Source organism: Xiphophorus maculatus, chromosome 16 (genome assembly GCF_002775205.1).
Source record: "Xiphophorus maculatus strain JP 163 A chromosome 16, X_maculatus-5.0-male, whole genome shotgun sequence".
NCBI lineage: Eukaryota > Metazoa > Chordata > Actinopteri > Cyprinodontiformes > Poeciliidae > Xiphophorus > Xiphophorus maculatus.
Genome location: NC_036458.1, coordinates 19,311,411 through 19,336,848, shown reverse-complemented (window position 1 = coordinate 19,336,848; position 25,438 = coordinate 19,311,411). Strand labels below are relative to the sequence as shown.

Sequence of the window (25,438 nt, the reverse complement as noted above, 5' to 3'; positions counted from 1 at the left end):
GACATTTCAACAGTAGGAGCTTGGTCATACAGATTACACCCGAGTTCCACCAGCAGATAATGCCATCGTGTGGGCAGCCATTTTGATTAATTGTCTCACACCAAACAACAGCGAAGCCTTGACTTGTTTCACTGTTAAAGACAAATGTTTCTCAATATTCAGAGGGTAAATAAAGCCGGGTGATCAGAGTCATATGCATTTAAAAAGAGCAACTTTTCTATGAAACAGACTGGAAAATTAAACTTGGTAAATCATTTCAACCCATAAGCTTTAAAATAAAAAGAAAATTTATGATGGCACATTACAAGTTAGTTATTTAAAAGTTTAAGGAGTTATTTAGACAGAATATCAATATTCGCCTTCACCAAATTAGGGTTGAAACACAAAATAAATCAACTACAATCAGTTCCAACATTTGCCTGTTGTGAATTTACAGATTTCCTGTGAAATTTAAGCGAGGGGATCACCCTGATGCTCATGCATCAGACTGCAGAAAGCAGCTCTAAGAAAAAAGGAAATAAATTATGATAATATTAATTGAAAATCTTCAGGGATTATATTTTAAATATTGCTTCATCAGTTATAAATGTCAAAAACAGATATTTGGTTAAACATGGAGGTCACGTCTCGCCTCCTCCTTCACCCACACTTATTTTTTTCTGACTTTCTACTGGCAGTGAATGAAATTCAAGAGAGAACAGGCACCTGATTACTAGATTGTGCGTTAGAGAGAGAACAACGTTCCCATCATGGAGAACCTTAAAAGTGGAACAACATTCATTTTAAAGATTAACACAATGAACATAATCTCATCACAGCCATATTGAGGGAAAACAGTCGGTACAGCAGCAAGCAGACATTTTAACAAACCACAGAAAAACTGGACAGGTTAGCGAAGCTCCACAGGATTTCACAGCATGATGCATGCGTGGAGTTTTCCTCTATAGACGCACTGTGACAATAGTTGGTTTATTCAGGAGTAACACTGGGTTTTTCACACTCATCCCACACAGAACCGCTCTACGGTCCAGATAAACGAACCTGGTCTTGGTAGATTAAAAGCTCACGTTTCAGATTTTCCAGGTGGGACAACAGGAGTCTGAAGACGACGGACATTTTTTAAAAACCGAAACAAACCTAGACACAAAGCATTCATTAAAAAAATGAAAATATGTCCATTTACTGCAGTAGAATGGGTAATTTATTCTGGTTTGTGAGGAATCACTGATTCAAAGTGCCTTGCAAAAGTGTTTTTTTTTTCTTTTTTATATCTTTTTGAAATTTTCCACACTTTTGTTTTGGTACAACCAAACACTTCAACATATTTTATTATGGTTTTATGGAAGACCAATATGAAGCAGGGCTTAGTTGTAAGGTTGAAGATTTTTTTTTTTCTAACAAAAAAATATCTGAAAAGTGTGGCATGTAACTGTTTTCCGCCCAAAAGGTAAAAAAAAAAAAAAAAGGGCGTAGCAAACTGCCTTTTAATCAGCCCCTTTTCTTCTGATACCCATAAATAAAACATCACACCAGAGTTTTATCTGAAAAAGAAATCATCAAATCATCATGCATAATTTTTTTTTCTTCAAAATTATCCACCACTTTGTGTTGCTCTGTCCCATTAAAAAAATAACAAAAAAACAACTTAAATAAACTGAATTTTGTCAAAAAGTTGAGGTGTTATGAATACTTTTGCAAGGCACAGTGCAAGGCAGCATCAGGGGACGGCTGCGAGGAGTGTGTGGACACTGACGTGACTAGTGCAGATGAAAATTGTTTTTTTGCGTTAAAGAAATAAATTGAGAAAAGAGTGAGCTGTAGCTGACAGCACAGATGAATGATTGGCTTATAAGTTAATTTTTAGCAAAGATGCAACAACATAATAGTTAGTAGTACAGTAAATTCTGTCCTTTTGTTCAAGTCAGTAACGATGTCAGAAAGCAGGAAAGGACGACTGATCTGGGATCGCCTTAAACCTTCACAGTAAAGGGTCGACAAAAACGATAAAATCAGAACAAAAATGATCAGCTTATCGGTTTGTTTCTACGGATAAACATTTAAAATGAGGTACGCCGGAAAAACGAGAATAATTTTGGAACGGGTTGAGTTGTAAGAGATTTCTAAGCTTCATGTTTTTAAATTAAAATTCACGTTCCCATTTGATTACAAAAGACTTTAAATCAAGCCTAGAAACACTAATAAGAAGCATTAAATGCTCACATGATTCATTGTAATTGGAATGTTTCAGATAGTGAAGAGATTCTAGTGCAACAAAAGTTAAACATATATATTTTTTTCTAATATTTTGACTAAACTTGTGCAACTCAGCTTGTGAACTGAGAGGGCTTTAAGAACCTAAGTGCTAATTCATCGGTGTGCGCTTTCTATCGGTACAGCGACCTTTTTAATGCATGTGTGTTGCATCCTGGGAGTGAAAACGACGAGTCGGTTTCCTGCCCGGTCACCCTCCGCCGTTTCTCTCCTCTCGGCAGCTACTGCAGCTCCTTCATCCTGTTGAGAGCCGAGCCGGCCTTGAACCACTCGATCTGCGTCTCGTTGAAGGTGTGGCTCAGGGAGACGGACTCCTGGCTTCCGTCGCAGTGCTTGATCACGGCCGTCAGCGGCTGGAGACGGGAGACAGGGTCATGCGTCAGCAGGAAGCGTCGGCCGCAAACGTTCAATGAAGGATGATGTCCCTGACGCAGAACGCCGCTCACCTTCCCGGGAGCGAAGGACTTGAGGCCGGTGATTGAAATCTTGTCGTCCGGGCGGATTCTGTCGTAGTCGTCGGGGTTGGAGAAAGTCAGAGGCAGCAGGCCTTGCTTCTTCAGATTGGTCTCTGTAAAAAAAATCAATAAATAAAAGTGAAAGAAAAAACTCTGATGCATTTAGGAGAGCAGGTAACTTGAGGTTTGCTCTATGGAGAAATAAAGGTGAGAAAATTATGTTATTCTAAGTAGAACAATAAAAAAAAAAAAGGTTTACATTTAATTTTGGACTTGTCAACCTCGTGTAAACTTGATAATTAACTGTAGAAGGAGGTCAAATGAAACCAAAACTAAACAATTCAGCTTATTTGCAAAACACAAGTCAGAAAACCAACACTGCTCCATCAACCTGAACGCATCGTCCCCATTCTGAAACATGGTGTGATTAACCAATCACATGAGGAATTAAAATAAGCTCCATAATTTACATTTTGGTCATGAATATTTTTTGTGAGTAGAGACTTTATAATCTATTTTATTTAAATCATCACACATCTCAGTAAAATAGCAAGAATAAATAATAATAATGATAATAATAAAGTTTGTGGTTAAAAGATGACAAAATGAGAAATGGTTTAGCATATAAATGTTTAAAAATAACAAATAAGGGGTATATTTTTTCCCCCCAAGAATTTGTGTACCGGAATAAAACAAAACTGACTGCATTAATTATAACATTTTCTAATTTAGGAATACATTATCCTGTTTAATCCCTACCTGATCAGTTCCCTTAAGAGGAATTAAAAAGTTTTTAGTCCTCTGCTGAGAAACTAACCGTGGATTCTGGCGAAGCTCTTGACGATGATGGCGCGTCCCCCCAGGTGCCGTGGCTCCAGGGCGGCGTGCTCCCGACTCGATCCCTCCCCGTAGTTCTCATCTCCCACCACCACCCAGTTCACGCCGTTGGCCTGCATTTAGAAGAGATCAGCAAAGATTTACGATCCACTCAAGAGGGAAGAAAACTATGAAATAAGATTTAGTAAATATGAACAGATTTCAACCTGGCAGTAACAAGCAAAAACAGAAGGCAAGGTGAATAAACTAAAATGAAAACCGGGTGACGGGTGTCCCACCTTGTAGAAGCGAGCCACGTCTGGGACGCCTCCGTACCCCCCGGTCAGCTGGTTCTTCACCCTGTTGACGGCGTCGTTCTCCATGTTGACGGCGCCGATCAGCATGTTGTTGGAGATGTTGTCCAGGTGGCCGCGGAACTTCAGCCAGGGCCCGGCGGCGCTGATGTGGTCGGTGGTGCATTTTCCCTTAACCTGTCGATGGGAAACATGGGGAATGAGGTCTGTCACAATAACGCTGGATGACAAATTGTCCCAAAAGTATTGCAATAAAACGATGACCAGGGTTTCCCCCAGCGTTTTTTAAGCCTGGCGGGCCACCAGGCTTATAAAACGCTTGTGCCCCCACCAGGCTAAGCATTGCTTATTCATTTAAGTCTTTTTAAAATGTTTGCATTTTTTAGGACTTTATAGTTGGTGTTCAGGCATTAATCTTTCAATAACACATAATTACCAAGTGAATTTTTCAACTTTTATGACAACTTTAAACATTTTTATTCTCAAAAACACGGCGGGCCGAGCGCCCAACCACTGGGCTTAGCAGGTTTTCTGGGGGAAACCTTGGATAGCATTGTTGTTTGGTCACCATTTTCCAGTTGTATATTAAAAATGACATAATAATGCAGGTTCACCTTTTCAAAGACCAATGCACTTTCATTTTGTAAAGAACAATTCACACTGGAACTGCAAAATATTTAAATATGAAAAATAAAACCATAAAATGGATTATAATGTCTCTACTACAAAAAAAAAGTCAAATAATATCATCAGAATAGAAATTATTGAGCTCATTTTAAATTATAATATGATGAATTGATTATTGAAACATAAATTTTAAAGAGCCAGTGGTTGTTTTGTCCCTTCTGGGCTACTGTGGTGTAGAGACACCATAAAGATTTATACTCTCTATGGGTTCACGCACACACACATACACTTATATAAGCAAAAATTGTGTCAATGCGTTTGGCTCTGTGGATTAGAGAAACCCCATCAAATTTTAAAGTTTCGCACCTAATTATTTATTGTTTGAATTTTGTTACTGTATTATCTCTCCACCCTTAAAAAAAAAGAGTTGTTCAAATATATAATCAAATGGAAATTTAGGCTATTTACCCTTAAACAGCTATAATCCATACACCTCATTAAACGCGACTTCAAGCACAAACACTGGTAACAAGGTCAAAGGTCACGCTAGCCCAAAACAAGGACAGCACCTGGACTTACTCGCACCTGGAAACTAAATGGACTGAATGGTAAATGGACTGAACTTGTATGGCGCTTTTCCAGTCATTTTGACCACTCAAAGCGCTTTACACTAGACTCACAACTACAGTAAAGTACCAAGGTTAACAGAAACAGAGGCAGATCCGTTAATCTATCAACTGGCTCAGAAAAAAAAAAACTTTTCTCTGTTCCCAGACTAATTCCTCTAACAAGACACATTAACTATGGCGCGATACTCCTGTGAGTTAAATACATTTACCTTACCTTGATGAGGACCCTCATGTCCTCCAGATCGCTCCCATTCCACTTGTCGAAAGGCTCCAACAGCTGCAGACGCGTGCTGGAGGGGCTCACGTCCACCTGTACGGCAACAAAACAGGGTCAAAACGAGTGCTCTTCTGTCTGTACGTCAAAAAGTTCACAACTTCTGGAGAATCCTGATGTTGATCGGTACGTCTTCGTGCCTCACCCGGACCGAGGCGCTCTCAGCAGGGGGGTGCTGGTACGTGTCCTGGCCCGGGTCGAAGTCTCTGGACGGGAGCTCGTCGCCTGTGGGAGGCTCCAGCTTGAACTTCTCCCCACTGGGGGAGGTCAGGTAGTCGGTCTCTGGATTGAAGCTGAGGGTCCCGGCCAGAGCCAGAGCTGTGACGATCTGCGATAAATTACAGCAAAACTTAGAAAGAAAGTGCAAATCCTCCCCGGCGTACATTAATAAATAAGAACTTTATGATTTTCAAGTTGCATTTTCTAGCCCATGCATCCTCCTTTGTGTGGGGCTCTTACTTCAGGAGAAGTTACAAAAGCGTGAGTCGCCGGGTTAGCATCATTCCTGGCAGTGAAGTTCCTGTTGAAGGACGTCACTATGGTGTTCTTCTCTCCTCTCTTAACGTCTCTCCTAGAAACAGAAAAAGAGCAAACAAAACTCAAAACATAACTTAACTGACAAATACAATAAAACAACCCACTGGCTTGCTTAGCTTAAACTGTTAAGGTCTGTCATTTTGGCTTATGATTGTCATTTGAGATTGAAAACATGAACAAAAAGGACAACATTTTGATAATTTGTCCAGATCTTCACAGGAACAACAAAACGTACCCATAACTTTACATCTAGAACTAGTTTAGATATATTTTCCTTTAGAATTACACAACACTCCAACCACATTCACAATCCTTTAACTTTTCCACATTTTGTCACGTGACAAAAAGCAAACTGTGTTTTATTGAGATTTTACGTGCTGGAGCAACAGAAAGCAGCCCATTGTGAACTGGAAGGAAGGAGATAGAGTGTGGCAAGCAACTGGATTTTATTTAGGGGTATCACAGTAAAGCTGATGCCTTTACACGACATTTGTAATTATACCAAAGTGACCACATTTACTAATCAAGTGACGTCTGAAGTCAAAGAGTTGCACTGGACTCCATCCAAATGCTCTCACTGCCTTCAGAAAACGAAATGAATCCCGCTTTGTGAGGAAGGCTCTTTAGTATTTAAATTGTTCCATAAATTTTGAAATGGTTTCTGTAAAAAACACAACTGATGTATTCAACATCGAAGCCAGGAGTCATCAGACCAGCTTTTCTGCTCTGAATCTGAATCAGGTTTTATAAACGAGACGCGTACCTGTCCCACTGGCCGATGCACGGACCGCAAGCGTTCGCCAGAACGACTCCTCCAACATCGCTCAAAATCTTGGCCTGAGACATAAATAAAAGGGTAGGAAAAAAAAAAAAAGCATCAGATCTGGGGTCTGCAACTTGAGCAAGTGGCTCTTCACACCTTTCAAAATGGCTCTTAATCACTTTGGCAAAAAATTATAAAAAATAAACTCATGTTTCCAACAGTTTTTCAGTTCATTAATACAATATTTGCATTGAATTTCCACAGAAAATGACACTAAAAGTAACAGTTGTATGATTTTAAATCTGTCATACTCGTTTTGCTAAATTTTATGTTTGTCTGTATTTTAAATCCTAAAAGTAGAAATAAAATGGTGGATCTTGAAAAATTACAAGAAATCATAGTAGAAATTCATCTAAAATTATGTGTATACATATATATATATATATATATATATATATATATATATATATATATATATATATATATATATATATATATATATATATACAGTACAGACCAATGGTTTGGACACACCTTTTAATTCAATGAGTTTCCTTTATTTTCATGACTATTGACATTGTAGATTCACACTGAAGGCATCAAAACTATGAATAACACATGTGGAAATATGCACTAAGCAAAAAAGTGTAAAACAACAGAAAATGCCCCTTATATTCTAGTTTCTTCAAAGTAGCAACCTTTTGCTGTGATTACTGCTTTGCACACACTCTGCATTTTCTTGATGAGCTTCAAGAGGTCGTCACCTGAAATGGTTTTCACTTCATAGGTCAACCTGCCCTGTCAGGTTAATAAGTGGGATTTCTTGCCTTATAAATAGTCATGAAAATAAAGAAAACCCATTGAATTAGAAAGGTGTGTCCAAACTTTTGGTCTGTACTGTATATGTATACATTTATTTTTTAAATCATGTGACCTTTGCAAATCTCAATATGAGTTTTATTTCGGTGGTCTGAGAGTAAAAATATAAACCCCTGGATTAGATGTTTGATGTCTCATAAAAAGCTGAATTTTCTTTCTTTCTTTTCCTGTGTATTTTTGGACTCACATATCCATCTCTCTCGATGGTGGCGCGGATCTGCTCCGAGCCCGGCGTGACCGTGAACTGGGCCTTACACTTCAGGCCTTTGTGCAGAGCCTGCTTGGCGAGAGAGGCCGCTCTGCCCATGTCTTCGTAGCTGGAGTTGGTGCAGCTGCCGATCAGACCTGTTCGGGTCCGAAAGTTTAGAAACTTCAAATCAACAACGGACGAGAAGCAAATGCTCGTTTGTTTGACAGGCTGCGTTCAAGGTGACTTTAGAGGAGCAGCCGAGCCGAAATGCGATCTGGTCAATACCGCGGCGAGGAGGAACAAAGACCCGAGTGTCTGATTTCCCTGAACGAAGCATTAACAGAGAGCGTAAGGCGATACGGCCGCGCCACAAATACCCACCGACTTTAACCTCCAGGGGCCAGCCGCTTTTCTTAGCGATGGCTCCGATCTCAGACACGGGATGGGCCAAGTCGGGGGTGAACGGCCCGTTGATGTGAGGCTTCAGCTGGAAAAGCGATGAAGAAGAAAAGTAATGAGACCCTTGAACCGCACTGCAAAAACTCAAAGTGTTGCCAAGTATTTCTGGCCTAATTTCTAGGACAAATATCTGGCACTAGAATCTCGTGCTAGATATTTGCCCCGTCACAATAACAAATTTTGCTAGACAAACTGACCCAGAACTTATTGCGATAAACAATAATATTGTTGTTTTCAGACCATTTTCAACTATATAATAGTAACATAATATAATATGCAATAGTGATAGTGGCACAATAATGCAAGAACACATTCTCAACAATCAATAACCTTTAAATTCTAAAGAATTTAAAGACTGTAACTGGAAGACATTTTAAATATCCAAGATAAATAAAGAGAACAGAAACTACAAATAAAGTGAATTATGAAGTCTCTGTAAATAAAATTATCATTCAAAAGAGGGCTAGTTGAGACCAAAACACCAGATGGAAGATGTTTCTCATTCAGTTTTTGGTAAAAAAGAGAAAGAAAACAGAAGGACGATAAATCAAGCAAATGAAAGTTATTGAGTTTCTTTTAATTTATCATGCGATTAATCGATTCATTGTTTATTGTGACAGGCATACAAATATCTTAGTACACTTAAAATAAAACAAGCTAGATTACAAGTAACTTTTCAGCAAGATATATGATCTTGTTTCAAGGTAATAATTCCTTAATATTGCTAAAAAAAAGTGAAATAACTTGCCAGTGGAACAAGACATACAGTATGTCTCATAAGTGAAAATATCTTGTTCCACTGGCAGATTATTTCCACTTATAGTGAGTACTTCTTCATCAATATTAAGAAATTATTGACTCAAAACAAGCAATTTTTTAGTGCTTGTAAGCTAGTTTGTCTTATTCCAGGGGTAGTAAGATATTTTCAGTAGAAACTAGGTCAGAACGCATTTTTTTTTTGCAGTGTGTGCCGTTTGTCCGCTAAAGCCCTGTAAGTCACCTCACTGAGGTTGATCTCGATGACTTGGTCGTATTCACAGCCCTCATCGGGAACGAGGTCGTCTCTGAACTCGTCGGCAGCTGAGGCGATCTCTGGAGAACAGAAGGAAATGGAGGTGAGGCCGACGGAGGCTGAAGAATCCGAGACGAACGACGAGACGCGGACCTCGGCGGCCGGTTTTCTGCAGGTACGTCTTCATGCGGTGGTTGTAGGGAAAAACCGAGGTGGTGGCCCCGATCTCAGCGCCCATGTTGCAGATAGTGGCCATTCCTGCAATGTGTCAATTTATAGTTTTTAATCACTAAAGATGTAACGCTAAAAAAATTTTTTATTTTATCAAATTTTTATTTATTTTTTTTCAAGATTTGCATTTTTGAAATTTCTTCATCTTCTACAGCTCAGAGTGATGTCAGCAGGTCCAAGGCGGCCATCTTGTTTGAAAAGCGTGGTTTAGAGCTTCCTTTTATTTGGGCTTTGAATTCAGATCAACTCTACAACAAAATGTGAAGTTCAGGCTAAGGTTTTTTTTTCTTTTCTAATCGTGAGAATTAAGTCAAAAACAAGAGCACAAGAATACAGTCAGAGAAATGTGAAAATAAGGTCTTAATATTACCAGAATAGTCAGAATTTTAGGAGAGTAAAGTTGTAATTTTATAAAACTTTATCCTCGAAAAATAACACAAAAATCAATTATCCAAGCTTTTTCCCATTAAAACGACTTTTTTGTACTTTTAGGATGTTCGTATGTTAAAACTGTGCCTTTATTCTGCCAATATCATGAATATTTTCTCATAATTATAAAGAAATAATCTCATAATTTGGCTTTTACAATCCATTGTACAACTTACAGAAGGAATGACTGAATTTTTTAAAACTATATTCTGTCATTTGTATTTTGTTTCTTAGAAGAGAAAGCAAGAAAAAGAGAGCGAGACTTTCGGGAGATAACAGGAAGGCTAAATGTAGATCAACAAAAACTTATTTTGAGCTTTCCACCTTCATCTATGATGGATTTGTTGGCAGCATTTGACGAATTTCAGAGTGAAGGTACTGACCTAGATTGCTTCTTGCATCGAAATCAGAACCACAACATTTTGATCAATCAATCAATCAAATTTTATTTGTACAGCACATTTCAGCAGCAAGGCATTTCAAAGTGCTTTACATCATATCAAACACAGAATAAAGTCTAACGTTATCAAAAGTTGATAAAGTCTGGACCTGTCTTTGATATCTGCGTTTAATTTATAACACATTAGGATTTTTCCTTCGCCTCAGTCTTACCCGTGCAGGAAATGGAGTCCACTCCAGGTCCGTGATACTCCACAATGGCCCCCGTGCCGCCTTTCACGGTCAGAATGCCGGCAACCTTCAGGATGACGTCCTTTGGGGAAGTCCAACCGGACAGCGTCCCGGTCAGTCTCACTCCGATCACCTACGGGAAAACCATCACAGGCTGGAAAACGATTGAAAAACTTCGAGGAGAAACATGGGCAAAGACAAAAACAAAAGTTCATTGAATATGAGCTAAAACTAAAACACACCTTGGGACACTTGAGCTCCCACGGAATTCCAGCCATGACGTCGACGGCGTCGGCTCCGCCCACTCCAATGCAGATGCCGCCGAGGCCGCCGCCGTTGGGCGTGTGGGAGTCAGTTCCGATGAGCATCACACCCGGATAGGCGTAATTCTCCAGGATGATCTGTTTAGGCAGCGGGTTCACACTCTTTGAACTGGGTCCAAACTCACAGCAGAAATCAGTGATATTGTGCAAAAGTAATTTATCAAAAGACCAAATAAAAGTTGTGCTTATTTGATGAATGAGGAAATATTTTCTCAACATTAAAATTGAGTTATGTTGTTAATTCTCCCTCTTTTGTCCTTAAAAACAAAACTCACGAGTTGATGAGTTATTTTTTTAATAATTAAAAAAAAAAAAAAAACATAACTATCACAAATCCAATAACAGGCAAATTTCATGTTTTGTGCACTTTTTCCAGCATCACACTTCTGAGATAAAAACAATACAAATGAACTGAAGAAGACATTTTCAATTCACTATTGTATATCATATAATTTATTACTGTTAATAATATCTTGTAGCAGTATTCCACATTAAACAGCAGGGACAAGATAAACTAAAATACAACATATTTTATGTTTTGAATTGTCTCTCTCACACATATCCTTTACACCTGGCTAGTCTGAGAAAGTTACATGAAAATTTAGAAAGACAAAAAAAGTTCTCCCTAGGTTTTCTGGTATTTAGTAAATAGGAATAATTTTGATAATTCTAATCGACCTAAAAAAAAAAAACAAGAGAGAAATTTAGTCAGATTTAACTTTAGGCATTGGAAAAAATGTGTATGTCTCTTTTATTTATTTTTTTAAATATCTTGGTTTAACTACAAGAAAATGTTTCCTAAATTACTCAAATGTTATATTGCACTTTATTACAAAACTGAGCAGTTTCAAGCACTTTCAAGGACATTATATGAAAATCCAGCACTTTCCAAACCTTAAAATACCTCATTGAAGTTCAAGCATTATATAACTTTCAAGTGAAATAAGCATCCACAAAACAAGAGCAGCCCCATCTAGATTTATCGTACATTATTGTAAACGCTGTACCTGGTGGATGATCCCTGAACCAGGTTTCCAGAAGCCGACTCCATATTTAGCAGCGGAAGTCGCAAGGAAGTTGTACACTTCCTGGTTCACTTCCTGTTTTCAAGGAACAGAAGGAAGCAATTAGACTATGAGACTCATGAACATTTTCCTAGAGTTAGTGGTCCATACTTTGATCTGATGTTCGCTGTGAATTTCCAAAGCACAACAGAGAAGCTGCTGAAGCTAAAACGCATCGTTACGGTTCAGGAAGTGAATCTTCCTCCGGTCTCGGCTCACCTTTGCCCTCTGCAGGTCCTGAGCTCCTCCGATCTGAGCTTCGATCAGGTGGTCGCAGTGGATGGTGGAGGGCACGGCCACCTTGGGCAGGCCGCTACTGATGAACTGCAGCATGGCCATCTGGGCCGTGGCGTCCTGCATGGCCACGCGGTCCGGACGCAGGCGCAGGTAGGTGCGGCCGCGGTCGATCTCCTGCCCCGACGGATCGTCCAGGTGGCCGTAGACGATCTTCTCGGACAGAGTCAGAGGCCTGCCGAGCCTGCCGTGAAGGATTGTGGGAAAGCGTTTAGGAAGGATTTCAACATGTGTTTGAACTTTTTTTTTTTTTTCCAAACTTTACTGAATTTTATCAGGATTTTCTGCGACACATTTGCAGTTCAGCTGCAAGTTTCTTGGTTTTTGTCTTTACCAGATTTTCAACATCTCGGGAATTAAATTTTCACCTTGACTTTTTAATCTCAGGGATTGGATGGAACATCAACATTTGAATATAGGATTTCACTATCATGATATTTTGTGGTAATACTGTAATGATGGTAAAAGTGACAATTAGAATTTCTTATTGCTTCTTTTTTTAGATAACTTTGACTGAATGTCTCCACAAACGCAAATACATGTCTTGATAAACTTGATATGATTCTTTTGGACACCAGCATCATAAAGAAGTGTGATTTGTATCACTAAACTCTGCACAGTAGCTGCATTTAATAAAATTTTCAAGCAAATTGACATTTATTGGTGCTTTCAATAAAAAAAAACTGTGGGAAAAAATTTATAAAACAAACAATCCCACAACACGGTCGTTTGTTGGGGGTTTTACACGTCATTCATTGGAATTTAGCATGACAATGATAAATCAAATTTCCCGTACTGATAAGAAATATATTGTGATAAACGATAAAATAAATGCCCAGCCCTAGCTGCATCTCTGATTACCCAGTGTTTAGCCTGTCGGTTTAGGTTTATGTCCATATCTTTGTAGGATTTTAACTAGAGAGCATTGCTGTCTTTTGTCCTTTCCATATTTTAAATGCTTATTGTTTTTTTTTATCTGTAAAGCATTTTGTCGCAGTTGCTCTGAAGTACTTTATAAATAAAGTAGTGGTAGTAGAAGGCAATAAAACTATTTGAATAATTTATCAAGGAAGAGAACATGACAATTACAAACAGGCTTTAAAATTCAATAAGACAGACGATACGTGTGGGTTCACATGCAGGACGTGATGCCACCATTATTTAAGCATTTCTGGAAGCTACAGAGAGCCACAGTGGTGTGAAGCTGATTTGCATCATATTTAAATATTTTAAAGAATTTGAACATCAATATATAGCTTGCGGTAACTTCTAATTTGAAGCCTAATGTGGCAATTTGGACAAACTGCTTAAAAATAACTAAAAGGTTTTTACTATCGCTGACTTCTGAAGAAGTTGGTTGTAGTAAATTTTAAGTAACGTTATCAAAATTGTACCATTACACTTGTGTGTTGAGCTACGTCATAAAATCCCATTTAAAATACAGAGGAGTTTGTAGAGTAACATCACAGCTTGTGGAACTGCTGACCTCCTGCGTACGACGCCGATATTCTCGTGCATCTTCCCGTAACCGATGCTGGAGCCGGGCTCAAAGCGGCTCATGGCCGCCCCGGCCCGGGCGCTGAAGACGGCGGCGACATGAAACCGCCTCGCCCCGGTTCCGAGAGCCAGCTGGACCAGGACAGGCAGCAAACAAAAGCAGAACTTTCATCAAAGCATTTAGTCAACGTGTTGGTAAGAGAGAAATTTTTTATTATGCAAGTCAAGGAATAGGTACACTGAAGATTGTTAGAGTACAGTGAGCTGCACAAATAAAATGCTCCTTCTTATCCATAAACAGCTCAGCCAGATTTTCACAATTCGATCAAAACATTTATTCATTTCTATAATAAGTAAAAGTGCTTTGTCACAACAATTATACTTCAGAGCTAAACAGAAGTGTGTCACTGCGACGTTTGATCAGACTCGTTTAAGGTGTGCTCACGTATTTGTTTGTGCTGCATTTTTACCATCGCTGCTCTCTGAGAAAACTGGGTGAAGGTTCTTACAGCTCGTATTGCAGCAGACTGGCCTCCCCCGCCCACTGAACTCTGGGTAATTTGATAACTCTGACTGGATTAAACATTTTCACAACCTGGTGACCAAGGTTACCGAGACATCTGAAATACTCTCAATCTTTGATCTGCACACATTCCCTCTCCAGGAATACGGTAAGAAAGAAAAGGGTTTTTAATACAGTTTATCTTCTATTATGATCTGTATTTCACGTTTTTGCTTTACTGTTTTAATAAAGCCATTAGAAAAGTATATAGACTCCTATCAACATGCTGTGTTTTCTCGGAGATGTTAAAAGACTTCTGCAAGTCTTTTTAAAACTTGTAAAGCCTGAGACTTTTTTTCCAGTACAATTAAAGTGAAAATAAATGGGGTGAAATTACACACACACAAAAAAAAACTAAAAACAGCAATGAAACTATTATGTTAAACATTTGATCGAGGAGCTTTGGATTTTATCTGTGAAAATTGCTAGATAAATTAGTTATTCAACCAAGAAGCTTTTTTCTGATTTTCTATCACTCAAAATACAATGTAAAAGAAGGATCAGTTGAAAAATAATGTTTTGCTTACGTTTTAATTTTAAAAGATGTCATGTCAAATCAGGATTCTGGAAATTAAATGCTGATAAACTCCTACCAAACAACGCTGAGTCAAAAAAAAAAGTGCTTCATTAAAGTTTGAATAATTCTTACCAACTTTAACGTGTTCAACACAAGAAAGAAACTTGCCTCCTATAATTTAGCACCTTTTTTAATAGCGTGTCATCTTTGAGGTTTACAAACAAATGATTGACGCAGGACAAACGTAAACAAGACCTAAATCTGGAAATATTAAAACACGCATTGCTAAAGGATTTAAATTTTTTGCTGCGTTTATCAGAAACGACGTAAACTGACCGTTTGTGAATCACATTTACGTGCGCGCGAGAGCGGCTCATCCGGGAGCTTAGCTGTGGCTCGGTGAGCCGCAGCTGTCAGGAGTTAAATCACGTCGTAAAACACGTGACCTCGCGTTCACCTTGCGAATAGCAGCGGCCGAAGACTCGTTACCAGACACCGCCTGACTTCTGCTGACTGTCGTCGACCATGTTAATTAATTACGTGTTCAAAAGCAGCCCTGTAAAAGCGTAAACACATCTTCTCACCCGGAGTCTGGTTACCGTCACGCAGTAAGACGCCATTTTGTAGTTTCTTCTCCGCGGCGTGTCGCATTTTAATCACGTCAGCAACTAATCCAAGAAAGAGAAGTGAAGGTTCAATTTCGCATCTAATTTCAGACAAAATTGTGATTTAAAATTCCTTCGTGGTTTTGATTTATTTGTTCATGTGTTTCATACTTAATGTAAAATATGTTTCACCCATAAAAATCTAATACTTTTACTTTCAGTTAAAATAATGGGGGTTTTCTTATTGACGCATTTGAATAATTCGTTTTTTAGAGTGCAACAATTAAACAACAAGCTTCAAATATTTTTATAACAACAATTGCGTACACAAGTTGGATAGCCCCATATTATACTGAATGTACTGAATCTGGTTAAAAGCTCTATCCTGTTTATACACAGCCAGAAAGCCTTTGACATCTTTCTGGTTGGATATTTATCCTTCAAAATTGCTTTTTGTTATTGTTGTCAAAAAGCACAATCATTGTCTCATCTGACATTTAGGAAAAAATTACAAAAATCTTTACTTTAGGTTGATTAGTTCCTTTAACAATCTTTTCAAGAATGGCCAAAATACAATGTGAAGCTGCCCTTGGTGAGTCGTGATTCCCCACATCATGCTTTTAGATTTGTTTAAAAATGTCTGTGCTTCTTAGGTTGTTCAAAACCAATATTCAGATTACTGAACAAGTTCTTAAATACCAGGTGAAATTTATTTTAGGGGAAATCACTACACAAAATTGGTCAGTTTGGCTCGTCAATCAGTATTTTTTTTTAGGAAAGTTGGGTGTTTTATTGCTCTATAAAGGAAAACTGTCCAAGGGTGTGTTTCATAATCCTCTCTGATGATACACACAACCTTGTTCACATGTTTGTGACTGAATTGGTTTTATTGTACTTTCTCTTTTTTGGTGTCTCACACATAAATTGTTTCTGCCCAGGAAGAGATGAGTTTCATCTCCCGGCTCGTTTCGTTTAGAACAAATAAATATGAGCAGAAAGGCATTATCAGTTTTTTTCCTCATTCACTGTGAAATAATAATAATCAAACTGGTAATTAAATTGCATTTCACATGTTTTAAAATGTTTGCACTTTTATTTTCTTTTGTACCCCAGTTTATCGTCATTCTTGTTCTAAACACTAGAAGATCGTATATTGCATTGTAAAGCTATGACTATGTTATTTCAAGAACAGCTGATGTGAAGTCAAAGTCTTTTTGAACTCCTATAAAAAATAAATAAATGCTCACCGCAGTGAAAAACATAAACATTTACTGAAACCTTTAGGAACATCATATCCCATAAGCCATTGCCGGAACTTACTTCCCTTCAGCTGCTGCTGACCAATAAACTGGTGGTCTTCCTCCATATCAGCCAATAAAAACTCTGTTGCTATCACTAATAGTATTTTTAGTAAATTGTTCAGTGAAGAAAAATGTCTCTCCGCCGTGTAAGCTAGTGCCTACAAAAATAACACTATTTATTATATGCCAAAATTGGGCACTATTTTTCGTCTCGTTTCAAAGATTTTGTGTAAAACGCATAATATTTGTATTTCTTTTATTTTAATGAGGCTGCATATTTAGTGAAAGCAATTGCCTTAGAGAGAAACTGTAATCATATATGACTGGTAGATGACTATAAGTCCTCAAAAATAATCATAAAAAATAAGTATGCATCGTTCATGATGAGCAAAAAAAGTAGTCCCTGTCGTCACAGGGGTGTGGGCGACTCACAGTGTATAAATACGCAGGGTTGTCAAACAGTAAAGTTTCAGCGGACACTTCCAGAGCAAAGTGTCATCGGGAGACAAAGTGCGTCAGATAATTAGAGCTGCGGTGGCAAAAGGGAAAAAATACCGACACGTATGGTGAAAATATCAAGCTCGACTGTCACCTCCGCCTTGAATTCAAATTGTTTATACGGGAATTAATATAGAGAGAGCAAATCAAGCTCGGACACCATCGTCGTTATCACTGATAGGTGAGTAAAGTACGCGTCACTCGGTGGTTGAAGTGGAGACATTTCTCCTTAATGTCGTTCTGTGGAGCATCCTTTTGGGATGTGCTGGTGTTTTTCCACAGCTCTTGTCTGTAAGGAAAGGCTGCGCTTGGCTCGGATACTGAATTGAGCGTTTTGTCTGTTTGTTTTCCTCCTATTCAATGCACATTTCCAGCCGCACGTCGTCTGAACGCAGCCTTATAACTGTATGTTCCGCGGACGTTTCCTCGAGGATGTTTATGCTGAGACGGGCTCTCTCATTGGTCGGTCTGCTCAGCACTTCATTAGCTTTACAATTTAATTTCCAGTGGCATTTCTGTAAAATAAATAAATAAATAAATAATAAAGAGGGACCCTCCACTTGCACTGGCAGCTAAGTAAGTGTACTCTCTGTTCCAGTGGCTTTAGACCGACACTAATCTCCTTCTATCTCAGTTCATGCAAACATCTTAAGATATACTTCTTGTTCATTCTTCTGTTTGCATATTTGTCTACGCTTTGGCTTTATCATTTTTTATATGTAAATCAATTGAAAAGGGTGCAGAGGTGTGACTCAAGACGAATCTCAATATTTTGAAGCTTCTATTATGCAACTACTACCTTCCAATATAATCCTTCTGAAAGGTTGGGGGGTGTTTTTTGTATTAATTGAATGTGCTGAACACTGTGGGCTTTAACCTGACTCATAGTAGCAAGCACTGCTCCATAATGAGTCCATGTAAACAAACGCAACACCTCTGATCCTGCTGACGCTCAGACTTACAACAACAGACCCTGCAATAATAAAACCAGCTTGTGTCCGATGGGTAAAGCGGGAAGCTGTAGGTTATTTTGAGTCAGATTTACTCGCATCTCTACCACATGGGGTGCAAAAGGCAGTAGTAAAGGCACATTTCTGGATCCTTCTCTTCAATGACACTAGCTTCAAGTGAGGCGTGTTGAGATGGATTTGTTCCACAGACGGTGCGAAAAAGACGAAGCTCCCTATTTATAGCTCTTTCATCCAACCCTTACCCCCATCTTTCTCCTTCAGTCATGGGAAAGGAGAGTTTGGGTTTTGCCTTTAGTGACCGACTGCAGCCGGCCTGCGTGACCTTTGTCTCTAATAACATTGGAATTGTCTTTAATCTCAGCCGCCTTCCTAATCTTAACCGCTGAATCCCCATCTGTCAGGGAGGTAAACGTGAGGAGCTGCTGTGTGTGTGTGTGTGTGTGTGTGTGTGTGTGTGTGTGTGTGTGTGTGCCTTCATCCAGGTTCGGGAGGGAGGAGGAAGGACAACGGTGCATGCTGGGAAGTTGTGTTCCATCCACCAAGTGTCCTGCCATTTTCTGATTTCTGTAACACAACACTTACTGGCTTTGCTTTGTTTTTAGTTTTTATTATTTTTTCCTGTTTTTGCCGTGTCTTACGCCATTATTTCAGTTTGCATTCCCGTGCTGGTGAACAGATCCTGGTGAAGCACTAAGCCAGAAGCATTTTATGGGATCACATTCAGATTATGCAGGATTTATGAAGCTGGAGAAAGGCAGCATCTGCTCTTATCCATCAGCCTGTCTTACAGTTGATGTACTTGAAAAGTGGAATGGTCCATTTATAGTTGCTGATTCACGAAAAGAGTCGTGTTTGCCTCACAACATGCAGGCGTCAGATTAATTATTTATTAACACAAATAAATATAGATATGCATTCACTATTGGAATCTGTATCAACTTTCACGTATTGCAGCTCCTTTTGCCTTAGCATTTTTGATGTCTTTTCTTTTTTCTTTTTAAAGTACAGTGCCAGTGAGAGAATCACACACAACATGGGCGTGCTTATCTATAATGTAGAGCCTTTGAAATTGCCACTTTTTGTTTCCATCAAAAGATTTCTAAAACAAGAATCGAGTGCACAAGGAGAAACTTGCGACGTTTTAACCAATCCTCGCAGTCAAAACTATATTTACATACACCCCCAATAATATTTGCTTTAGTGTCTGCGCATGGCTTGTCTGCATGTTGCAGACAACCACATGATTTGCATTATTTTGACTGGATATTTAAACCCATTTCTAATCACATTTTGTAGAGCTAATCTAAACTGGTTGGTGTCCTGCTGTCGACTCGGCATAGTCTGTAAATTTTCAGGCGTTCCACAATCTTGATGTCAGCCTGCTTTAGCCACCAAAAGCCAGTTTTGATGTGTTTGGGATTATTGACTTGTTGGAACAACCCAACTGACCCAAACTGTCACTTTTTGGGTGACAGACAACTGAGTTAAAGTCAGAAAGAATAAAGGAATTACAAACGCATCAGTCCAGACTGGAGCACCAGCGTCGTTGTCCGCAGTAAAGTAAGTTTGACATTGATGATGCCAACTAAGAAATTAAGCCTCTGATCCAAAATCGAGACCCTCAAACTCGACTGGCAGGTTTAAGCCAAAGTCATTTTCTGTTGGAAGGTCTTCGGGTCAAAGCAGACCAAAGCGGACCTATTTTGGCCACAATGACCAGGCACAAAACCAGCTGTGGTATAAGGATTAGCTTCCAGTTTCTGTTGGTTGAACCAAACACTAGGCTGAAGCTCAGAGGCCTTTTCAGTCGCGACGCCAACATCACAAAACAAGTTGTGATTAAGCTATTTAAAGCTCACATTTTTAGTATCTTTCAACAGTGTGAGTTTGTCGTTTCAGGCTTTGTTGTGCGTTTAATTTTGTTTCTGTCTTTTTTTTTTTCCTATTTTATAACTACAATGGATCCCAGCCTATTCGTGGATATTTATTAAGAATGTAACTCCAATTATTCACAGAAAATTCAACTGTTTGTGTCTATACTTTTTTCATGGAGCACATCTAAAATATTTTAAAGAAAATTAAGCTTGGATATTGTGTCGCTGTTACTTGACACGCTAATGGCTGCCATCTGCAAAGCAGCCAATCCAGGAGAGTCATTAATTTTCATAGACTAATATTAAGCTAATCAAATGCTCCAGCCTTGACTAACTTAAGTGAAAACTCCTCTTAAAAAAAAAAAAAAAGCCAGCTCTGTGCCAAACCTACCTACCTTTTCAGGAAGAGTAGTTTATTATTATTATCACCAGGGTTTCCCCCTGAAAACCTGCTAAGCCCAGTGGGAGTGGCTCTACTGTAGTCCACCTGTGAGCCACTGGGTTTTTCTGTTAAAATGCAAAATAACAAAAATTCAGAGGTGCACAAGCAGGCATCGTAAAAGCTTGAGAGGCCAATGGACAGGTGCAGAAACTGTGGTTTGCGTCAGTTAAATGAATCAACTACAAACCTACCTTGATCAGCCTTTCCTGTGTGTATAAAACCCTATTTAAAATAAACAACGCTTAGCCTGGTGAGGGGACAAGTGAAGCCTGGTGGCCTGCTAAGCTTATAACACACTGGGGGAAACCCTGATTACTACCAGAATTATGTCAGAACCTTGTTATGGTGACAAAATTGTGTAGCTTCTGTCCAACTTCAAAAGGAACTTTATGGAGATCAGACTTAACGAGTCTAGCACACAGGGATGTTTTATTTGTATTCTTCTGCCGAACATCAGAGTCACAGTTTTCTTGTGTCTCCACAGCTGGAACGTCTAGAGAACTTGAAAACAGCCTGCAACCCCCGGTCCCTGCTTCTGAGATGCCCTTGCCGATATGACGCTAAAAGAGTCAACGACTTTTCAGTAAGCCGGAGGTACGTCTGTGCTGCCTCCCTTTCAACAGCATCCTCTAACACTTTGCTCACACGGCGGCACTAACCGGAAGCAACCATGCATCTAGAGGTCAAGGTGGCCCTCAACTTTATCGTGTCCTACCTTTACAACAAGCTGCCTCGTCGTCGGGCTGACCTGTTTGGTGAGGAGCTGGAGAGGATACTGGTCTCCCGCTTTGAGGGACACTGGTATCCCGAGGCCCCGCTTCGGGGATCCGCTTTCCGCTGCATCCACTTGGGGGCGCTGAGGGACCCTGTGGTGGAGCTAGCCGCCAAAAGAAGTGGACTGGACACAGAGGAGGTCCGCGCTAATGTCCCCGCAGAGCTCAGCGTGTGGATCGACCCTTATGAGGTTTCCTACCAGATTGGAGAGAAGGGGGCAGTGAAGGTGCTGTACCTGGAGGACCCTCCAGGCCTCGGTTGTGACAGCGAGAGGGCTGAGGCGGTTAACGGAGAAGGCAAAGGAGAGGCGGAGGCTGAGGAGGCCAAGAGCTTGGGATTTAATCCAGATGCTCAGGTGTTTGTGCCAATTGGAAGTCAAGCATCTCCAGCACTCATGCCATCCCTGTCAAGCTCTCCCACACCTTTGACAGCTCAGCCTGGGCTCTTTAGCTACCCTAGCTCCAGCACACCTACTGACCCTGGCGTCCATTCATCCAACACCTCCTCCCCTTCTCCTCCCAGTGGCGGATTGCCATACCTCCCCACTCAGCAGCCGCCTCAAGCCCTCCCTCCTGCCCGTCCACAACCCGTCACCTTCACCACCGCGAGCTTCGCCGCCACCAAATTCGGTTCCACCAAAATGAAGAAGTGCACTGGAGCCGGGTCGCCGGCCAACTCCGGTGTCATTGTCCCACCTTCGCAGAGGATGCTCTCCCGCTCTCCCACCACCATCTCGGCACCAGAGCTGCTAAAGCACAAGCCCCTGTCGCTCTCTTTGCACTCCCTTGGAGGTCCGATCCCCAGCCAGCTCTCCCCCAGCGCTAAAGAATTTGTCTACCCAGGATCCCCGGGCCCCTTTTTCTTTGACGCAGACACCCAACCAATGCAGCCACAAGCCAGCCCTTTCCAACCCTCGCACAACCTCGGGTCCAATCCGACCTTCGACCCGTTCGCCAGCCCTTCTCCTCAAAGCGTGGGCATCCTTAGCAGCAACGGAGGAATCCCTTACGTGGAGAAACCGTCGTTTGACGGTTTAGGAAGCTACAGCCTGCAATATCCAAGCCAGTCTTTCCAGCCTGTGGTGCTGGCCAACTAAGCCTTCGTCTGGGACAAAAACACTTGAACGCAGACATGGGTGACTCTCCACTTGTTTTCAGTTTTTCTAACAAGAAATTATAATGCTAACACGCATCAAGAGTGGGTTTTGCTACAGAGATTAAAAATAATAGTAAACATGTCCATAACGTACATTTTGTTATGCATCTCTACATGACATTCATTTTGCCTGAACTCATTTCTGTTCTCCTTCACGTCAACATTGATGGTTAGGGAGGCGAGTTTCTTTCTACTTTTCTTTTGTGACGTGAAACCTTTATGTTCCACTCCTCCGTCTCTAGAGCAGCTCCATTTTGCACTGCACTGTCATGCTGTGAAAAAAAGGACTTTGCCAAGTCCTGCAGGGAACGACTGCTGTGGAAAACTCAGCACTTTGCTCCGCAATCTGCTCTGCCCTACTTGCCACAAATACACAGGAGAAGGCGGGGTGGCGTGTGTGTGTGTGTAGTCCTGCTCCGTTTTGTTATGGTTCGACCGAGGGAAGGGTTGTTTGTCTCCGTTATCGTCGGACGCAATGCTTGTTATCAGCGGCTGGAATGAGCGGGAATGAATGATGGGCGAGCGGAGGGAAAGGGCAGCACTGGAGAATGTATTGTCTGTCGAGGGGAAATTTGCTGGAGGAAACCTTTCTGAATGTAAATGAGAAATAAATTCCAGTTTTAACAATGCTGATACCTCTAATAAAAAAAAAAAAAGAAGGTGGGGAGGGAGGGGAGAACACAACACAGGGAAACGTGCAGACACAAATGCACCACACGCGTCGACGCGCACGATGTTCCAGTCAGCAGTGTGTGAAGGTGAACGGGCGAGGAGCAGGAGGTTGGGGAGGGGATGCAGCAGCCTAAGCAGCAGCAGCAGCAGCAGCGGCCGCGGATTGTGATAAATGGCTTAGCATGACTTTGACTATGAAGGAGAGGTTTTTCCTCTGCATGGAGGAAGAGGGAGGGAGACGGGGAGAGAAACTTCTAGACGAGCGCTTTGCCTCTGCGTCGTCCGGGGCGTACTGGGAAGCGCGCGCGTTCCACGTTGAAACCCAGAGCACGTTCCCGGTGAAACTAAAACACTACACTATTCTCTCCTCTCCTCTTGAAATTTTCCTGCTGTCTCTTTCTCAAGCTGTTGCAAGACGTAAAAAGAAAAAAAAAACCCACTGTAAAGTCCCAGGTTGCTCAGTCTTTTCTCAACTGCAAAAAAAAAAAAAAGAGGGAGAGAAATGACGATGAATAAAGAACCGATGTCTGTGTGCACGGCTTTGTCGGACGTGTGGCTCTCTCTCCCAGCATTGTATGTTGTCATTGGTTACCGCAGGGAAAGGTTAACCTCCACATGTCCAGCCGCTCAGCACTTTATCACTGGGTCTCCTGATGTCACCGCAGCCATCAGCGCTAAGCCCGTCTTTTACCCTCGCTTCGTCGTTGCACATTTTTATTCAGATGACCTGAAAAACGTTGGAAGGTTATTAGATCAGCCTAACTTTCATTTCATTGTGTTGGAAAGATTCCATCAGACTTTTTTTTTTCTTAAATATTTTTGAGTATTTTTTCCTGAGGTGTAGCTTTTTTTTTTTCTTTTTTTTTTTACTGTTTTTGCATTATAATTTTGGTTAAATTTGGCATAAGGACCCAAAAATGTACGTTTTTTTTGTTTTTGAGAAAATTCTGGATATTTTCTCTAAATTATCAGTTTAATTTCATGTTTTTTTGTTGTTTTGTTTTTATTATTGTCTTCAAATGACCCTTTGCATTTGTATTGGTTGGGGATTGTGACTCCAGGATTGTGTATATAAAGTCCTCATGCTCAGATTCTTTAGTTTTGTACGTCCTGAAGTTATCCCTTCCCCATTTCTTTTTTTTTTTGTTTGTGTTTTTCTTTAGGAAACGTATCATGAATATATGCAAACTGAGACAAAATAAAGATGTACAGAATAAAGTATTGAATGTGTATTGTACCTTGTACAGCATTTGTCTCGTAAAAAGACGGGTAAATGTATTTTCTTCTTGAGTTTTGGGTTTTAGGAAGTGAACGTTTACAGTGAGCACTGTGCAGGAAAAAGACAACAGATATCGCTCTCTGTGCTCTCCTGGGGCAAATAGTACTATTTTACAGGTAAACCAAAAATCATTACACTTAAAATTATTTTTTGTCCCCTTGATATATATATATATCTGTAACTTCTTTAACCTAAAGTGTTTTGTCCATCGGCACTCTCTGACATAGTGCTTTTTTCTTTTTACTTTTCTACATTGTCACATTTCAAGCTTCAGTGTATTTGTGGGGTGCTTTTTGTGACACACTTTTCAGATTTGTGTCTTTTTAAGAAAAGACAAAACTGAAGAGTCTATTGGGTATCAACATGTTTGTTGATCTCCTTCTAAGTTCCCCCAAAATTACATTGACGTTTGTAGTTGCAAAAAATGTCGAAAGGGGAACATGTAGGGATTTGCTGTAGTCAGCTTATTGTGACTAAATTATTTGCTTGAACATGATTTATTTTATTAGAAAAATCCCCAATTTTTAATTTTAATTTTTTTTAACTCATTCCTCGCCGGAACCTTTTCGGGTTCTTGAACGAAAGCCATATTGCCCTCCGTCTTTGCTTACGCTGACGCTCATCCTGTAATTCTTCCACCGCCCTTCAAAATTCAAGGTGGGGGGTTTCTACCTCTCTGCACCCTAGAAAGCAAACCCCAGGAATTTGCTTCCAGTTTGTCACATGCAGTTGTGAGAGATTTGAGGTTGGAGAAAATAAAGTATAAAGTGAATGTGGTCCAGATGCAATTGCCCACCCTGGTTTACGTAGCCTGCGGAAAGGAGAAACTTTCAAATCCATGCATGTCTGAAAGAAAAACCGAAAAATTTTATGGATTTTTCTTCACTTCTGTATTTTGATGTGGCAAAACCTGCATTGGATGGTGTTTAAAACGCAGGCTGTTCTAAAAGCAGGGTGGATAATTGATGAAGATGGAGAAGAAGTTTTTTTTATTTTTTGTATTCTGATGTCCTTTGCTTGTACCACTGTGTGCAGTTTATTTTGCACCTGGGACTATTTAATTGTGATTAAAAAAAAATCTTATTTTCTATGTA

The 25,438-nt window shown here is 40.1% G+C and overlaps 2 protein-coding genes across 5 annotated transcripts; one reads left to right on the top strand and one right to left on the bottom strand.

Annotated features, from left to right (window-relative positions):
* Window positions 1-1,628: 1,628 nt before the first annotated feature.
* On the bottom strand, window positions 1,629-15,411 carry LOC102235443 (aconitate hydratase, mitochondrial-like). Of its 3 annotated transcripts, none has more exons than XM_005813521.2 (18): window positions 15,358-15,411; window positions 13,684-13,826; window positions 12,123-12,381; window positions 11,847-11,939; window positions 10,759-10,917; window positions 10,499-10,649; window positions 9,380-9,484; window positions 9,215-9,306; window positions 8,137-8,242; window positions 7,753-7,910; window positions 6,687-6,760; window positions 5,846-5,957; window positions 5,532-5,714; window positions 5,327-5,422; window positions 3,842-4,033; window positions 3,544-3,676; window positions 2,718-2,839; window positions 1,629-2,624 (listed from the first exon to the last, which is right to left on the bottom strand). In XM_005813521.2, the coding sequence occupies exons 1-18, from the start codon at window positions 15,391-15,393 to the stop codon at window positions 2,493-2,495; spliced, it is 2,346 nt and encodes a 781-aa protein (XP_005813578.1). In that variant the 5' UTR covers window positions 15,394-15,411; the 3' UTR covers window positions 1,629-2,492. The 3 variants fall into 3 exon arrangements, with proteins under 3 accessions (XP_005813578.1, XP_023204832.1, XP_023204833.1); XM_023349064.1 differs by lacking the exon at window positions 15,358-15,411 and adding an exon at window positions 15,231-15,349; XM_023349065.1 differs by lacking the exon at window positions 15,358-15,411 and adding an exon at window positions 15,110-15,214.
* tob2 (transducer of ERBB2, 2) lies at window positions 13,949-23,568 on the top strand. Of its 2 annotated transcripts, none has more exons than XM_023349066.1 (2): window positions 13,949-14,365; window positions 20,949-23,568. In XM_023349066.1, exon 2 carries the CDS (start codon window positions 21,135-21,137, stop codon window positions 22,332-22,334), a length of 1,200 nt encoding a protein of 399 aa, XP_023204834.1. In that variant the 5' UTR covers window positions 13,949-14,365; window positions 20,949-21,134; the 3' UTR covers window positions 22,335-23,568. The 2 variants fall into 2 exon arrangements, with proteins under 2 accessions (XP_023204834.1, XP_014329801.2); XM_014474315.2 differs by lacking the exon at window positions 13,949-14,365 and adding an exon at window positions 17,114-17,358.
* The last annotated feature ends 1,870 nt before the right edge of the window (window positions 23,569-25,438 follow it).

Bases quoted from the DNA above. Each gene is read 5' to 3' on its own strand.
- LOC102235443 (XM_005813521.2), bottom strand. From the start codon at position 15,393: ATGGCGTCTTACTGCGTGACGGTAACCAGACTCCGG. The intron at 10,650-10,758 runs GTGTGTTTTAGT...GTTTTCCCGTAG, and splicing joins GGGAGCTCAAGTGTCCCAAG to GTGATCGGAGTGAGACTGAC. The intron at 2,625-2,717 runs GTGAGCGGCGTT...TCCCGTCTCCAG, and splicing joins AGTCCTTCGCTCCCGGGAAG to CCGCTGACGGCCGTGATCAA.
- tob2 (XM_023349066.1), top strand. From the start codon at position 21,135: ATGCATCTAGAGGTCAAGGTGGCCCTCAACTTTATCGTGTCCTACCTT.